Source organism: Lathyrus oleraceus, chromosome 4, assembly GCF_024323335.1.
Source record: "Lathyrus oleraceus cultivar Zhongwan6 chromosome 4, CAAS_Psat_ZW6_1.0, whole genome shotgun sequence".
In the NCBI taxonomy this organism is placed as follows: domain Eukaryota; kingdom Viridiplantae; phylum Streptophyta; class Magnoliopsida; order Fabales; family Fabaceae; genus Lathyrus; species Lathyrus oleraceus.
Window position 1 is genome coordinate 221,076,430 of NC_066582.1, and position 18,709 is coordinate 221,095,138.

The 18,709-nt window shown below is 36.9% G+C and overlaps 1 protein-coding gene across 2 annotated transcripts; it reads right to left on the bottom strand.

Annotated features, from left to right (window-relative positions):
- Positions 1-407: 407 nt before the first annotated feature.
- On the bottom strand, positions 408-7,424 carry LOC127074648 (kinesin-like protein KIN-7E). 2 transcript variants are annotated; one of them, XM_051015986.1, is made up of 15 exons: positions 7,212-7,424; positions 7,072-7,131; positions 5,857-6,249; positions 5,198-5,287; positions 4,979-5,079; positions 4,791-4,904; positions 4,633-4,714; positions 4,419-4,486; positions 4,267-4,332; positions 4,035-4,159; positions 3,246-3,582; positions 2,664-2,768; positions 1,476-2,585; positions 1,039-1,343; positions 408-904 (listed from the first exon to the last, which is right to left on the bottom strand). In XM_051015986.1, the coding sequence occupies exons 3-15, from the start codon at positions 6,065-6,067 to the stop codon at positions 586-588; spliced, it is 3,033 nt and encodes a 1,010-aa protein (XP_050871943.1). In that variant the 5' UTR covers positions 6,068-6,249; positions 7,072-7,131; positions 7,212-7,424; the 3' UTR covers positions 408-585. The 2 variants fall into 2 exon arrangements, with proteins under 2 accessions (XP_050871943.1, XP_050871944.1); XM_051015987.1 differs by lacking the exons at positions 5,198-5,287; positions 5,857-6,249; positions 7,072-7,131; positions 7,212-7,424 and having other exon boundaries at positions 4,791-4,897.
- Between the last annotated feature and the right edge of the window lie 11,285 nt (positions 7,425-18,709).

Genomic DNA, 18,709 nt, shown 5'->3' on the forward strand with positions numbered 1-18,709 from the left:
GAATCCTTATTTTCTCTCTATCTCTTTCAATCCTAAATTGATCATCTCCACTTAAATAAGTGAGACAAATTCTAATCATATTTAAGACTTTCTCCACATAAAAAGGAGTCCAAACCTAACACCACTCACAACATATAAGTCTTTTCGATTTATATTTTGATAACTTTCTATAAAGTTTAATAGATGTTTAATTTATGTGTAAGAATTTCTAAAAGAAGATTGGTAGGCACATGGACGGATTTAGAGGGGCAAGCATGTGATGTAATAAGAAATTAATTTTTTTAATTATTATATTTTCTTTTGATTACTTTTTCACGGAAACTTAAGACATATGAAGAATAATAAGGTTAAATACGGTGAAGTTGGGTTGAATTTTGCTCACATTTTAGTCCATCAAATACAACTATCTTTTATTTATATTTGAATTCCGAGTAATATTTATATGCATTGAATTCAGAAACATAGAGATCATATTGTTAATAGAATGGGTAATATAATATCTTTCTTATGTTTAATGAAGCCAGGGAAAATTTGTACATGGCCCAATCAAACTTCCTATAAAGTGATTTTGTTCCAACATCTCCCTCACAAAATATGCTTCACACTGGACGTCCAACCAAAAGTTTTCTTTCTTGTGCGCCTTGGTGCAAAGTTGAGGCCAAACATCTCCTTGAAAGCCTGATCTGGCTCAACTGTACCAACCAGCTTTGCAACAATGGTGGCACTCTCTCTAACATGGTCTATATCTGTTTCTGACCAAAGGCGATGAGCCAATTGCAACCTCCTATGCTTTGAACTTATACTAATCCCCCACTTGAAATACATTTTCTCTCTTTCAGATTTTGACAACTTCCTCTCCATTTGTCTGCTCAACATTTGTCTCTCTCGTCGAAGATATCTCTTGCTGCTTGCAAAGGAAACACATGACATGACATGACATTATAAGTTTGTTATTACACAATGTAAACTTTAGTTAAAGTAAAAATTCAAAAACAACTTTTAAATTTTAATTAAACACAATGCATGAAATATTATTACCTTGATTCAGGGGTAAGGGTTCGTCCATCTTCCAAAATTTGATTCTCTTTGAGATAGGATAGCCTTCTCAGCTCTACCTCCATATAGATAGAATCTGAAGAGTCCCCTTTGAATAGAAGGAAAAAGTAAGTCCTGTGGACCAATGAAACATTACAAGAATGCCAGCGTTCAATAATCTCTTTCTGCAGCCGCCTAAATTCTGAAGACCATTCGAAATGTTTTTCTTCATTAGATTGTAATGTGTTCGACCCAGCATCTTTGAACTTTTTGGCAGAAACAGTGGACTCAACTCCAGTCCCCGAAACCTGCCATGCAAAACAACTTAAAGAATCACTGGCTGAAAGTTTTCAATATTATAACATTGGTTTTGGTAACAAAGTAAGATCAATAAGAAAGACACATAAACAAATAAAGGAAGGTGAATTATTGAAGCATACCTTACGGTAAGGTGGTGGTTTTGAACTTTCACATTCTTTCTTTTCCCTTCTTACCGGGGATAAATCACCATCATCAATTTCCATATCAAATGATGGTTTCACGCTCTGCATGTCAACTGTAGAACATCTCACACAATTCCCAAAACCAGACCAGGATAACCTATCAGCATTGGGATTATAGTTTAGTGTATAGGTCCTCCTATCATATCCCTCTGGTCTTCTAATCTGGTCTTTATGGATCCCTATTGGAGGGGTGTTCTGGATTATTTCTTCCTGGTCAAACCAATCGGAAGATGAATCCTTCATGAGACTTGCTGCACAGCTTCTGCTTCTGGTCAATTTCAAGATTCTAGAACTGGATACACTATTTCCTACCATCGATGGACTTATTTTCTCTGAAGACGGAAGAAAAGAAGCTTGGTGAAAGCGACTCAATTCTTTTCTTTCCTTTAACCCAAATGAACACGAGTCTTGATTTTCTTTGTCGATATTAACAACTTCTGTCAATCCTGAGATAGCCATATTTTCCCCCGGAGATGAGCACAAGTCTTGATTTTCTTTGTCTATGTTATCAACTTCCGTCAATCCTGAGACAACCGTAGTTTCCCCCGGAGATGAGCACAAGTCTTGATTTTCTTTGTCTATGTTATCAACTTCCGTCAATCCTGAGACAACGGTAGTTTCCCCCGGAGATGATGCATTTGAGTCTGTGTCTCTATTTGGACTCAAACTTGCTGGATTTGAAAGTGTATCTGTGTTTGTCATTGGATCTTCTGACTCAATGCACCTAACTTTCATATAACTGTCTCCTAATTTATCATTGGGCTGTTCTTGAACTATCTTCTTATCCGAATCATTTGTTTCATCTTCCTGACTTACAACTGACAGCGCTTGAGAAAATATCCTGATGGGAAGATTCTTTTCCAAATCAGGGAGCTGGAAATAGCTCTCTTCGGAGCTTACACTATGTCCATCTGAATATTGAGAAGCATCAAAAGATCTAACAGTCTGCAAGGTGTCAAAACCTAATAAATTTGGTTCCTCTATTTGATTATCAAAGTCCATTGAGCATCGCACACGTAGTTTGGGATACTGAGGACCCAAACTTTCCTGAAAATTGGTTTGAACATAAATGAAATTGTAAAGGAAGGTTAACTTCAATGCTTTAGAGTACACAAATACACTAACCATATCACTTGAGGACATATCGTCTCCAACCACTTTAAGCATGTCCGTAATTTGAGAGTGAGCAAGGTCCCGCTGCATAGCCAGATCCATTATCTCTTTCTTTAACTGCGAGCACAGATAGTAGTCCATACTTAGAGGTTAAAAAAACAGTTCCCAAAAGTAAGTAAATTAGTCTCATTCCTTGTTAAACAAAACGCATGTGCTCATTTCACAAAAATGTACATAATAAAAAGAACACTTGTCTCCTAAAAATGTTCTTTTTCCTCTATTTAAATGTCAAACTGAAATTGGTTAACTGAATATTTTCAGGCAGGGCATTACAACAAGGTGTCTCATAGATTTTGACAACTTTGAAATAATTTAAAGTCAGTGCAGAGAGTGAATGAACAGTAACAAATAGTTGAAACAACCGTGAGAACACCTACTACCTTACAACTTTTCAAGAACAAGCATATAACTAATACTATGAAATGATAATATTGTGGATGATATATAAATTAGAAATTGGATTAACTATCATAGAAGTGTAAAAATTGTACTGCATAAAAAGTAATGAATCTGTTTCAGAAATCTTGATATTACCATCTCAATTTGGAGGTCTTTTTCCTTCAGCAACTCTGCAGAATCAGGTTTACGGCGGGTTGAGCTTGAATTTCTCAACTCTCCTTCCAGCCTAGACAACTCTCTTTGCAATTGCTTGACCAACAGTTTATCAGACATCACTACATTGACTTTTGCATTAGTTGACACTTCTTTAGCACAACATGCAAATAAGAGGGTGTTTCTGGTTTGTTCAACATAGCTCCGCGCAGGACTCATGGTACATATGATTGCTGTTCTAGCATTGCCTCCTATTGAGGACTGCAGTATGCGGGTTAGTTTTGAATCTCTGAAAGGGATGTGTCCATTTCGCCCCTTGCTGTAATCAAAGAGTATTATATAACGTTGTTAATATATCAAACAACAGATTTAATAAATTTATGATAGTCTGAAAGAGTTTCATCTGATTTTTATTTGAAATTAATTGAGTCACTAGTAACGGCATCTGTTGGCTAAGTATGAATGCGCAATAAGATTCTAAGAATGTAAATTCATGGTAAAAGGGAGTTTGGGGCATTTATGGTAAATCATAGTGTTTCTTCCGTTGCTCGTCAATACTCGATACTTGCTGCCTATAATCTTCTGTGATAAAAGCAGAGAACAATCTTGCAACACGGTAATTAAATATAAAAAAATGTGCCTGTGCTCTTTCAAACTCCCCCAAAGGACAATTGCATGTAGGTTAAAGTTCTGATTAAGACTAAAATAATATGGAGACAGTATACATTTGTGTGAGTAAAGACATGTTGAAGTACAACCATTTCAGCTAACCTGAGTTTGCGGATGACAGTTCCTAGAGTCAGTAAACTACGGTTTATGTGACATCCCTCCTTCAACCTCGCACCAGCTGAATTTGTTTGTGATGCTCGCTCACTTCCAGCAAGATCAACAAAATTCTGTATCCAGGAAAGTTAATATTATCTTTTTGATTTCCAATTGCGGTACTTAAACGTAATAAAATGATTCTCGTTATTTTCCTTTAATACGTGTGAATCAGGCATACCACAGAAGCAGAAAGAGAGCTCAATTTGTCATTTCCCAGAAATTCACTTGCAGAACTTTCAATAGTCTGAAAACCAACGTTATTTAGGCAATGTAAGAAATGAGGTAATGGAAGATTTTACTTCCCTTCAACAAACATAGGAACCCACATACCAGTCTTAGAATTTGATGTGATCTGGAGCTGGCTTCATTCAAAGATGTCTCTCCTATCTGACGTTGTGCTGAAAAAATTGTTGGATAAGTATATGCAGTCAGGTCTAGCTGGAAAAATGATTGTGAAGAAGAAAAAACAAGGAAAACATATAAAGAAGACAGTATGAAAAACTCTGTTGAAGCAAGAATAATCATAACTATCTATAGTCCTTACTTTCACAGAAAGAAATAAGTTCGGTAAAATGGTTCCAGTCACGCAAAGTTTCCTCGGTGAGCTTCTCAACAACTGTGCCTTTCTGTTTAAAAGACTAAGTGTCAGCAAATTTTTGTATACATTACCATTTTTGGAAAATTGGTAAAGATATTTTTTACCTCTGGATCATCAAGAAGTCTGAGAGGTGTGGTGTCGGTACTAAGGAGGTCCCTGACAGATTCATTATAGATCTCCATTGCTGAAAACTTCAAGACAAATTCCCTTTCTTTGTGCTAAAAGAAAATCTAATCAAAACAAGGTTTTCAAAATGACAAGATGATGCAGCAATGTGTTCAGTTTCATATACCTTCTCTATGTGATTAAAAATGTCAGCTATAGCGTACTCAGTTATACCACTCATGGTGTATGTCTTTCCACTGCTTGTTTGTCCATATGCAAAAATGCTAGCTGATCAAATAGATAACCAAACACCCAATAAGCTCCGGGAAAGATGTTAATGTAGAAGCTCGTGGAGGGATGCATATGATGGAGGAAAGCCAGTTTAAGGGAAGAAAGAAAAACTCACAGTTGATTCCATTGAGAACAGAAAGAGCTACCTCCTTAGATGCTTCTTCGTACACCTGCCTTGTGGGGCAATCAGTCTTAAAAACTCGGTCTACAGCGAAAAGAAATGAAGGTGGATAAAAAAAGGAAGCAAATTGAGTATTTAAATTTTTTAGATCTGATGAAATACAAGCCAGATATGGTCATGTTAAAATTGCTTAACCAAAACAACATTAATCAAGGTTATAACATTACACAATTTCCTTCAATGCAGAAAATCTTAACTACATAACATGCAAGATCGAACAAAGAACCAGACGAGATTCTAAAGCCATGTCTGAAGTTCACAACATTCCAGGAACTTGTGTAATCAACATTCATTATGATTTATGGTGATTGCCAATTTGCAACTGTATTCTCCAAGTGAATTCGGTTTAGCCTAATCTTATAAATAAAAAACCATTCAAACAAATGAAAGTATACACGACTCAGGCAGCAATGTAACTTGTAAATAAATCAAATAAAGTGCGTGTTTTTCATGAACTTAATAACAAATAAAAAAATTGATGATTTTAAGTCAAAAGCCATCAGAATTTGGAATTTCGGATCTATCACAAGCTTTCATGCAAACACCAAGTAAATAAATCTATTTATAGATTTGTAAGATAAGTCTCTTCATACCAAATGTATAGGTTGTCGGATACAGAGACCTTTCAGAAGCTGAAAGGTTGCTTCTGTACATGATGGTAGTATCATTAATGCATTCCCATTCAGACAGATCATATTTTGCAATCTCCTTATCATTCAGTGGTCGCACACGAACAGAAACAAGAATTCTCTCCTCATTTCCTGTAGAGCCTTGGGTTGCTTCCTCCCCTGAACTGGAACTCATTTTTCTCACTTCCTTCTCCCCTCCCCTTTTCTCAAAACCTTCAGTTCCAACTACACCAATTCAGCATTCAATTATTTTATTACATTTCAAGCTGTATCACAAAGCTTGTACTATTATTTTGTAAGGACATGGAATGGTGTGGAACCCACGGGCCACCGCAACTTTCAAGCTCCAATCATTATCTGCAGCAACAAGATCATCCAAGGTTAACTCCCCATAAACAAACAAATAAAACAAAAGAGTGATCACATTCATGCAATTTTTTATTCAAAGAAGGAAACAAATAGAAATTGACCAACATCACAAACTCTTTTAATATAACTTTGATGACAAAATGCAATTTTTTTTGGAGTTTTCTGGGATAGTTCCCAAGACAAGAAAACACGCTGTCAAATTCTCCCTCACATGAAGCATAATTTAAATTATAAATCTGTACAAAAAAAATTACCAACACGGTGAGAAAATCTGGGGATTCAATTTTTTAAACAAGATTCTTAACAAATTTTCTGCGCTGAGAAATTCAGAAATAAAACTGTATTCGGATTACCAAAAGGGGAAAAAACTGAACGGATGTAATAATACTACGATAAAGAATAGGTGTATCTTTTATTATTTTTAGAGTAATTTCCGTTCTACTAAATTTAGCAAGTCAAACATAATCCAAACAAATCCTGAACGAAATTCCAAAAATAGTACATGAATCATAAAATGAAAATAAATATCACACCGTAAGAATAAATCCAAAAAGCAAGTCAAAATCGCTAAGTTCGTTATCATTATAGCAAAATTTTCCGTGTTCAGAACGAAACCGTTAAAATCAAAACCGAAGGTCCCGATTCACGAATTCAAATCCGAACTTCAGCTAGTAGTAATAAATATCAATCTATTACTATCGATCAAACACAAGGAAATTATGGCATTTTCTCATCTAATACAAAAATCTAGATCAAATTTAAGCTATCATTTATAATCAATGATCAATAATTAATCAATGATAATATAACCTTTATGTAAAGAGTAATTCAGGAAGTTCGGGTGCACGATTCCGTGCTCGAACTTAGAATCTGAAAATTAGAAACGATACAAATTATATATAAAAAAAAAGGAAAAATATACGAGAATTGCATGTGAAACGTTGCTTCACCTTTGAAATGCGATCTGAAATCGAAAACCAGAGCAATGCGAGAAGATGAAACGGATTGAGAATTGAAAACCTGTTGAGGTGAAGAAAAATGCAGTTGGAAAGTGAGAATGAAAAAAGAGAGAAAGAGAAAGAGAATGCGAATGTTTGTGGTTGAAATGCGTTGATTTTGAAAATGTGAAGAGAGTTATGGCGTCTCCTTCTTAGTTTGTTAGTTGCAGTCCATTCGACATTTTCAGCTTTTTATTTTTTATTTTATTTTTTATTTTTTTCAATTTTCAAATAAACAAAAGTTAACTACCGCGCTAAAGAAACTATCTTTCCGTCATTAGTCACTGTCACTCTGCAGCTAGAGATTACTGCAAACCTACCCACACTGTATAGTTTAGAAGTTTCTCTTAAATGCATTCTTTATCCTTTTATTTTTTGTTTCATTTTTAAAGTTTAATTTTATTTTTTATTTTTTACTGTTGAGTTATTTTTCCACCATTTTTTTCTATGCCATAGTGATACCATAAAAAAAATTGAAAAATCAGAATATATATATATATATATATATATATATATATATATATATATATATATATATATATATATATATATATATTACCATTTTAATTTATTCAAAATTAAATCTAATTAAAATTATTAGTTTGATATATCAATTCAGAATTCTATTGTTCACCCGTTAAAAGAAACTTTTTTTTAAATAGAATCATTTGTAAAAGAATCCTGTTATATATTTTTTTTAAAATTAAATTATTTTTAATAGTTTTAGTTTTATTTAGTTTGGTTGATTTGTTATTTGATTTGATTCTAAAACTATTTGTATAATATAATTCGGTTTACTTACGAAAGATAATTGTTTTGTTATTTTAATTTCACTTCGGATTGATTTAGAAGTTCGATTTGGTTCAATGATTTTTTTAAACAATTCTAATCTTGTTTTCTTATAATCAAACTTGTAATGCTTAAGTATAAAATCTTAGACCTTTTTAGAAAGATAAATATTGAATGAAGGATCTTAAAAAATCATAGGATTTTGGTGAAAAGAATTTTAAAGAAAATATTTGAAAAAAATGTTTACACCAGATTTTTGAATGAACACATTTTTATTATTTTTTCTACTCTCTTTTTCTTTTAAAATTATTTTTTCATTAGACTTGCCTCAATGTCGAAAGAGTTAAAAAAAATTCTCTTAGAGCAGTGTTATACTAGTGTTGTACTAAATTTATTTTATTCAAGAGTGTGATTTTTTGTGTAATATATTTATAAAGAATTTGAAGATTATAAGCTAAATCTAAAAAAAACTTGGGTTAAGTTTGTTGAACTAAGCCTTTATAAAAGCTCTAATTATTGTTATAAAATTCTTAAGCTAAGTTTGTGTAAAATATAGATGATTAATCTAATATTTTATACTATCTTTCACAAACCTGGCAAATTCTTGTAATATTTGTTTTATCTTTAACCTTGAAGTTTAGGTTGTATATTGGAATCAAAGCAAATACGTATATAGTTACTGAAAGGGATAGGAGCAATGAAAGATCATGAAAATTCAAAGAATGAGGATGAGGAATTGTTTAATTGTTTAGTGCAATTATTAATTTTGACCGTTGTGCAATATTTTGTCATAACTAGAGTTATGGAGATCTAAATGAGCGAAATCAATGTTAAATGAAAGAAAACATTCAAGGCTATAAATTTTATGAACCATGAGAGACCTATTAGTTCTTTAAAAGGTTGAAAAAAGGGAAATAAACTCATGAGTGTCGCCTCATGCCCTACAATATAAATTTGGTTTTTTTTCACTATCTTCTATAAATATAAGAGTCCACTATCAATATCTATTTAAAGAGAAGAAAGACAAGAGTTTTTCTATCAAATTTTGGGGTAAAAAAGGAAGAAGGAATTAGGAGAGCAAGAATTGTTATTACCACTATTCTTTTTCATCACGTATTCTTAGAGCAACTTCACGCTAATTGTATTTATCTAACACAAGTCGCTAATTTCTTATGATTATATGTTTATATGAATTTGTACTTGCTAAAAATATACAATAATAGTAGCCTTGTATCTGGATAGTTGTATGTAATGATTAAGATTATTGATGATATTTATAGTCAGCTCACGCATAGTGGTGAGAAGATTTGCATATGTGGTTTTTAGGTGAATAATCATCCTCTTTAAATCCTAAAACTAGGGTCTTATAGAGACTTCATGGGACTAGATCATATAATGGTTACCTTCGCCCCCTCACAAGCGTGGAGAGTAAGGGAGTTATTGCTCTTTGGATCATGAAGGTAATGATTATCCTAATTGAATCTTTCTTATAATTTATTACAATGGGACACGACATCTCTCACGTTCCCTAGATAGTGGGAGTGAGTTCATATGGATTAAATCCAAATGGATGGGGGCTGCTAGAATCTAGGTGACATCATGGCCCATTTCGAGTGGCATATGGCTTCATAAGGAAATTTACTTTTGCCAACATGTTGTGTCTTCCTTAGGTGGGTTGTTCCTTATTAGAGCATGATACAATTAAAATAGTATATAATCTTTCTAGCATGAGGATTTGTAAAGGACAAAGTGATTTAGTGTGTCTGCCTTTAATCTTCAAGTTTGGGCTACCCCCAAAAATCACTTAGAGTTGTCCTTGGGTGCGAGTACCTCGAGTGTAAATTGAGGTGAGTCCTCAAGCTTCATAGATAAACGCACAGACAACATTGAATGCAACTAATGACAATTTTGTTTCTGGAAGCCAAATCGGGCTGGGTTCTTTGCACTTGTCGGAGATGTGGGGATTCTTTTTGCAACTTTTGATGTACCTAGTGAGGGGTTACTCATTAACCCTGTGTATGGCTTTCAAATAACTATAAACATGAGTTCAACCATCATTCTTCCCTTTTTCAGATACTTTCTCCTCCAAAGCTTTCGTCTAAACATTCACCAAGCTCAGAGCAAGCTTGCTTCCTAGTTTCACCAAGCTCAAGTCTCAATCTTTTATCCACAAGTATATGACTTTACTCTTCCTCCTTCTTTTTCCTCTTAAATGGAAATCATTAGGGGTTTCCATAAGAGTGGTAAAGTGATAGATCCTTTGGATGGTAAATAATTTTGAAATGTATATGTGTTGCATGAGAAATAATGAACAACAAATAGTTCAATTGATTATATGCTCTTGGAAAAGGTCACATTTGGGAGTTATGAGAGCACTATTAGTTATGCGAGTGATAATGGATTTATTTCTTCCTATTCTTTCTTAGGAAACTTCCAACAACTAATGGAATTCGTCGATGTTAAATAGATACTTTGGTACTTACTACACTTTTGAGGAGATGGTGGCAACCTCTGGGGTTTTGACAATAAGGATGCTGTTATTTTGGAAGTGTGTGCTAAGGAAGAGCGAGTTAACATGGTCGCCCTACCTGAATCATCCCTACTTTTATCTACACCTTCCTGTTTTTCAAGATTTATGGGTTCTGATTCCCTTTAACTTGTCCAAAGCAGAGATTATAGCGACTACAAACATCACTCCTTCCTAAATTTCTCCCAACAGTTGGAGATTTATTAGGGATTTTGATATTATATGCCACTGATTGGATGTTAACCTTACCACATGGATATTCTTTTCCTTTTAAGATACTAAGATTGGTACAAAATGTATCAAGGTGTCTTTGTGTTCCCTATCTAGGATGACACTATTCAATACCCACTCAAACCATTACAAAAATTAGAAAGTCATGTTTGTGAGAGTTAGGGGGAGATAACACCTTCATGGTCACAACTGGGGAGGAGTGTAACACCTCAAAATTTGCCCTCCTCTCTTGGGACTAGCATTACCATATTGCATATCATTTTTTAGGTCATTAGGCATTGCATATTGCATATCATTTGGTTACATGGTGCCAGCCATACTCCCAAGTCTTGGTCAGAAGATGAAGGAGTCAAAGTGCAAGCTAGGGTTTCATTGGACTGGTCATTAATCATCTGAGGATGTGCAAGTTCAAATTAGGGTTTCATGATTCTCAAAGGATATTGGTCTTCATCTTGTTTGAAATGATACATCATCATCATCATGGTTTGATTTCATCAAGGGTTGAAGCATATTCCTTGAGATTAGGGTTTTGACCACTGGTCAACCCTAATCAGTTGCATTGGGCCAATCAGGGCATGATCAGGAGATGGGGTCTATGATGTATATGGGGATCATCCCATGGTTTTATGGAGCTTATTGAGGCTAAGGTTTCATCCTTGAGCCATTTCATCAGAAGATTGGAGCTCAGTTTGATCAGTGCATTGCCAAATTCATCTATCAGTTGAAAAAGTCAACTGTGGTCAACTGTACTTGATTTAATGGATTTGGAGGTGGGAGAGAGTTGGATGCACTTCATTCATGTTGAAACAAGTGTTAGTTGACATGTCAAAGCTTAAGAATGAAGAAAATCAAGTCAGAACAAAAATTGCCAAAAATAGAAAGTCACTTGTAATAGAAGTTTCCAAAAATGGAAAGTTTTTGACCTCAAAATTACATGTCCAAGGAAGCTTCAAATGAAAATTTGTTCAACATGAAAGTTGTAGATCTTGTTCTCACCTTTCCAAAAAGTCCAAGAACTTGAAAATCACATGTATGGTTGGCAAGATATGGTCCAGGGAATTTCAAAAATGACCCATAATCAGGAGGGCATAACTTCCACATGGAGTGTCCAAATTGGATGTTCTTTTTATGCACAAACTCCATTTGACATGTACTTTCATGGTGCATAATTGGATTTCTTCAAAAATGGTCAATGCAAAAAGTCAAATTTCAACTGTATAGTTAAAAGTCCAGGGGCAAAATTGTCCAACTTGAGAAATAATGGGAATTTTTGAATGGGGATTTTTGCAACACTTCACAAATAGCATTTGAAAATTGTTGGAATACTCATAACATGCCAAGGCCTTGTGGTTTGAGAATTGGCTTTTGAAATGAACTTGGAAAAATGAACAAAGTGCCATCACATGTGGAAAATGCAAAATACTCATCCAATGAACATGAAACAAGTGGCAACAGCTCATGACAGGTGTTTAGGGTTTGTGTGAGCTGTCAATGAGCTGGCATTGGCTGGCATGTGAAGTTACTATTTTGCCCTTGGCTTGAAAATGACACATTTGCTAATCACTTTGTATTTTGCTAATTAGAGTGATTAAGCATGGATTAAGAGGAGATATATAATCCTAATTCTAACTAATTCATAACAGATTTTCACAATTCCCCAAAATCAATCTCAAATTCTTCAAATTCTCCCAAATTCTCAAGAACCATATAGAACTTCAATTGATCAAAACTCTCTCAATTCTTGATCAATTTGCGAAATTCTTCTTGCTGCAACTTCCACTCATCATCATCTGCAACTGTTTTGGAACATTGGATTGAAAGGAGCATCCATTCGCGACTGTCCATGCAAGGTCCATCAATGGTGAATCAAGATTTCTTCTTCTAGAAGCCATTGCAATTGATCCTGAGCATTCCAGTCAACTTCTTGAAGCTTGTTCTCCATCTGTTTCGCATCAAAACACCTTGAAAGCTCCAATTTCAACACTGCCTTCGAATCAAGGTTAGAAATCGAATCTCATGGATTGGTGAATGATTATGTGCGTTTTATAGTTTGTTTGATGTAGAGCATCGTGATGTAATTAGTTTTGGAAATAGTGGACTGTAGCTCGAGTTAGGTTGATTCAAAGTTATGTCACCAAAACCTAATTTGCTCGATTCGAAGAATATAGGAAGAGTTAGGTGAAATTAAGGACATATTTGGATTCCTGAGAGTGAGACCTTTCCAATGGTTATTCATTTGTGAGTTTTCATTGAGATTTGAGCAAAAACATAGTTTGGACATGGATGAGATTGAGTGTGCGAAGAAGAAGATGAAATTTCTGGAATTGTTACTGTTCGATCCAAATTTTGCCAGGCCAAATTTTGAATCCTGTTTGCCGCGAAAACTGACCAACCAGCACGCGCCACCTCAATTAGTGGAACGACCGCGTTTTGGTCTGGCCAGGCGTAATTACCAGTTTGCCACTCGGTCCTTTAATTAATTATAATAATTCAAATAATTATTTAAAAATCATTACAAATATTAGAAAATTCATAAAAAATTATTGGAAGGTCACAAAAATGTGAGGATTTTTTCTATAACTTCCATTTTCCCTGTAGAATTTTATGGACATGATTTTAGAAATTGTGCTTGGTGAAAAATTGGTTTGACCTAGGTTTGTTTGACTTGTGGTATATTTGTGCATGTTCTACCATTTTTGATGTGAAATTCTCATACTTAAAAAGAAATTCTTGAAATTTTTTGTGGTGATTGTAGACATGTTAATGGTGATTTACATGTAAATTTTGTGAATTTTGGATACCTGTGGAGTGAGATATGATTTTTGGAACTTAGGTGTGACAATTTGTGTCACACCTAATTAGGGCAACTTCATGAAATTATTTGCCTAGCCTATGCTTGTTAGAATGGATTGAAATTTTGCATGTATGATCATTGATATGTTGAGATGCTATGTGAATTTTTCTGGATTTTTATGTGGCATTTTCAATTTGATTGATATTTTTCATCTCTGTTGGTCAATTATGCAAGTTCATGTGACACATGTTTGTAAATTTAATGTGAAATGCTCATATGGTTTTGGATAAACATGAAATTTGGTATGATGGTTGTAGACACATTGTAGGACATCCCTGTTTTGGTCCCATTCATTTATTAACTGTTTTCATTGATTTATGAATTTTTGAAGTGAATGCATGTGTTGATGATATGGTTTGGCTTGAATATTTGTGTCTGTTTTTCTTGATTTTCATTGACATAGTTCCTTTTGTCCAATTAAGCTGAAAATTGACATGCTGTACCTTGAATATGTCCTGTTTAGGTGTAAATTATTTGAGGATTTTTGGAATTGTTTTGATATGGATTTGGTTGAAGTCATTCTGTTTGGATGTTTGGTGTTATGTTTGACCTAGTTTGACTTGTTTTGGTCATGAAATGAATATGGTAAATGATATGAGTATGGGATCAATTGCCCTTGCTTTTGATTTGTTTGAATTTGATTTTGGTGGAGAATCCCTTGCTGTTTAGATTTTTTTTTCACTTTTGGACCCTAGGCTTGGCCTAGTGGTCTTGTCTCTCACATTTGCTTGATTTTTCAGGATGAAAAGCACCATGATTAAGGAGATTGAACCAAGTGGATTAAATTGACATTGTTTGATGTTGAGAACTAATTGGGATTTGTTTTGTAGGTTGTGAAGTTTGAGCTTGAGCTCATAGCTTGCCTTTGTGTGCATTAATCTGTATAGTCTGACTGATTAACATTTGCTGTTTATTGTTGTCTGTCTGAGTACTGATGATACTTGATTGTTTTCAGGTACCTTTAGTTGCTTACAGTTCTTTAAGAACTTGCTTGCTGCTGCTTGGTTTTTAAACCACTTGAGGTAGGACTTCTATTCTTCATGTAGTCTGGAGACCCGGTCTGTTATTTGGCCGGGCAAACTGTCTGAAGTCCTCCTTAAGAGGCGATGTTTGTGGTTGTTTACTTTTTGTGCCAAGCAGGTGAAAGACCTCTATGAGGCAATTGGTGGATCAAAGGGATATGCAATCTATCCCCCACTATTCAGTGAGTCGTCCCTCTGCTCACACGGATGTGTGTTGATGCATTGGGACACAAACCCAAGATCTTGTGCTGTTGCACAATCGAGTCAGAGTCTTTGAGCGTAGAAAGGTCCCTCCATTCTGGACCCACGCTCCTTTGTCTAAAAGCTCTCCCTGGTCAGGGATAAGAGCTGTGAGGTCTCATCCTCATTTCACCTTTTCATCTGCTTCACCTTAGCCTCGTAATGGCAAGGTTAAGAGCGAATAATACCCATGTACAGATGAATTGCTTCGGCAGTTACACCTATTGTTTGAGCCCACTTGATTGGTTATAGTGTGTGCTTTGTGAATATTTGTCTGACATGTTTGATTGAGATGCTTGTTTTGTTTGTATGCTTGTATGCTTGCTTCTTTCCTGGATAGGATTAGCTTGCAGTTGTGCAAGTAGGTAGAAACCTGAACGTAGGGTAACGATGCATGACAACACTAGGCTCGAGTCCAGCTCCCTGGTAGTGTGTCTTCCCTCGGTTTCTGGCTAGATTTTCTTCCCTTTAGGGGGAACTACATCGCCCTGATCCTTGTTCCAGACGAGGTATGTAGGCAGGTGGTCGTGCGAGACCACTCCGGGCAACCTTTTTCTTTTTTGTGTGTGTTTACTTGTTATCTGATTGTGTGTTTTGGTTCGGATGCCGACGTAAGTCCAGTGATTGGCTGCCGGGCTCCACGTTTGCCCTTTTGAGTGTGTTTTGGTTCGGATGCTGACGTAATTCCATCGAGTGGTTGTCGGGCTCCAGGTTTGCCATCTGTTTGTGCGTTTTGTGTTGTTTGGCGTGCGTGAGCCGAACTACAGTGGCTCTGATTCTCGTTCCAGACGAGATATGTAGGCATAGGATGCGATGTCCTATCGAGCTCCCTTCTCTTAACCCCACCTGCGTTCCCTGTGTGTGTGTGATGTTTTAAGCAACCTTTTCTTTCTTTTAGAACGTGGATCCCGTCGAGTACGACGGACGTGAGGGGTGCTAATACCTTCCCCTTGCGTAACCGACTCCCTTACCCTTTCTCTTTGGTCGCAAGACCATTTCCTTTCCAGGTTTCTCTGAGCGTTTCCTTTCCCTATCTTGGGATAAATAACGCGCAGTGGCGGCTCTGTGTTGTGTTTTTATTTGAGTCCCGCCGGTTGTTTTTCGCGGATGCGCCAGCTGGCGACTCTGCTGGGGATGACTAGATGTAGACCTGTGCTGGTCCATCTTCCCTAAGCGAGTCTCTCCTAGCGTTTTAGGATAGTTTAGGTTGCTTGTTTTGTTTTATTTATTGCATTTATTATTCTAACAGTGTATATAGTTGCATAAATACTTGCATGCATCATACTATCATTGTTGCCGTCCTCTATGCAGGTGGTTCCTCTGTTTGGGGTGGGTGTTCTGAGTGGGGCTAAAACCCAGGCCCGAGTATACACCTAGGATTAGCGTGGTCTCATGTCGCTCACATGTCGGTTGGGCATGATGTTGCGACGTGACATGCCACAAGCCGGATGAGGTTCATCTGAGAAGTGCTCTTCCAGTGGGGTTTTCCACTTTGGTTGGGTTATCTCTTTTGAACTATTGACTCTGGTGACCGATCATTTCCCGGATCTTTGGTTTAGACGATCTCAGGAGAGCTACAATGGCACACCCAAAAGGGCAAACCCATTGAGTATCTCTGCCCGATTGTCGAGACTATTATCCACCTTAGGATGACCTAATTAGAATTTACCTGTGAGGGGAGGGTGATTCTTTCAGATGCATGTTCAGATGGTGACTTTTTGTTCCGTGTATCAGAGTCCTATTTATAAGTCGGATTTATGGCCGTTTATTTCAGAGACGCCGGAATGCTGTCTGTGGTATTTATCAGTGGGGATCCGTTTATTTCAGGATTCCCCGGGCCGATCTTATCAGTGGGGATCCGTTTATTTCAGGATTCCCCGGGCCGATTAAGAGATTCAGTGGGTATCTACTCAGAGATTGTCAGGTGATGATGATGATGATGTATCTGTCTTCCGTTTATTTCGGAACCCTTGAGATGGATTGGTGGTTACAGATTCCTCAGATGGTTGTGATCGGTTCAGAGATCAGGGCTGTGATTCAGAGCAACAAATGATCAGATGACTTGGAGGATGGCACTATGCATACATCTGCATCATTCTCACTTTGCATTCATCTGCATCAAACCTACGTCTAGCCATATGGGGAGTATTATTGATTGAGAATCTGGTTGAGAGACATCTTGAATTTCAGAATGTGGATGTCAAAATGTTATCTGTCTCGATGAAACCAGGATCAAAAGACAGAATCTTCCTCATATGGATAGACGTTGCATTCATGCATATTAACCCATTTGCTGTTTTGTAGGTGTCAACCGGTGCGCATAGCTCGTTTGCTCAGATATCCTGCTAGGGGCAACAAATCCAAACTGATGGATTCTCCCAACGCCGACATCCTCGAACTGAAAGAGATGGTGAGGGATTTGTTCAGTGTTGTGCAAGGGCTTGCCTTGGGGCAGAAAGCCATGGCCGAGAGATTGAAAAGGATTGAGGGCTGGATGATCAAGGAGAAAGTTCAGGGAAAGGCTCTGTCATCCGAAGTAACAAATCCCTCTGGATCTGTAGTGAAGAAAACCCTTGACAGTGGTCAGCCCAAGAAGAAGGTTGAATCAGGTGGTGCGCAGACTAAAAGAGAATGCGGTAAGGATCGTTATCACCCATATGCTGATACGGTAACGATCCCTACTAGTAATCAATCTGCACAACAGCGACAATCACCACCTCAACAGAGGACACAAAGAGTAGTGGGCAAAGTGAGAAGGAGGACGACGGATCGTCATTTCAATAAGCCGCCTGTGACTTACGCCTCGTTGTTTAAAAGGTTGAAGGATCTTGGGTTGGTGCAGCCGAGGATGTTGACTCTGTTGAAACCTGATCAGAGGCCTGCCAGTTACGATGAGAATGTCAGGTGTGAGTTCCATGCTGGGGCACCCGGACATCACATTGAGGATTGCAAAACTTTTAAGCATGTGGTCCAGGACTTGGTGGACTCTAAGGCAATCAATTTTGCACCGACGACAGATGGTAGTGCTAACCCCGTGACAAGGCATGGTCCTGTAAAAGTGGAGATGATGTCGAAGGACAAGAAAGGGATAGAGGTGACTGAGAAGGATCAGTTAAGAATGCCAATGTCCGTGGTCCCAAAACGTCCGACGAAAAATGGAGCTTTCCCTCGTGTTGATGATTGTTGTGCGGCCATCGCTACAAAAGGATGTGTGGTAATTGGGGAATCGGTCCGGAGAATGATGAAAGTAGAAATGGACGATGTAAGGTGTAAAGCACCCAGTCTGGCAGTTGAAACCGTCAAGGTGGAAAATGCCATTGGTGTTGAGAAAGAGAAAAGGCCGTCCATTTCTTCTTACAAGCAGGCAGTAGAAGTAGTGAGAAATGAAGGGATCCCAGGCTGGGGGAAAATCATAGGCATTGTGGTAAAGGCGGATATGTTTGGGATTGGTTATCATCCAGGTCAAGACTCGTCTGAGCCGAACAGAGGACGTCGTCCGTCGTTCACCTTTGTAAGTGCCGGAATGCTAGATTCAGGTCACGCCTATGCAGGGGATAAAAAGATCAACAGTGACTGGGAGATTGATCAATGGATAAAATCGTGCGTACCAGGAAGCTGGAAGGCTTAAAAGGATCAGCACTGTCACTCATTCGGAAGAGTAATATTTCTTGTTTTCAGTTTTATCTGCATGAAAGCCATACGTTTTGCCCGAAACGTATTGGTTCATTGTAAGGGCCACCTCATGTTCATAATTTGCATTTTCTGCATCATTAATAAATGGATGTTT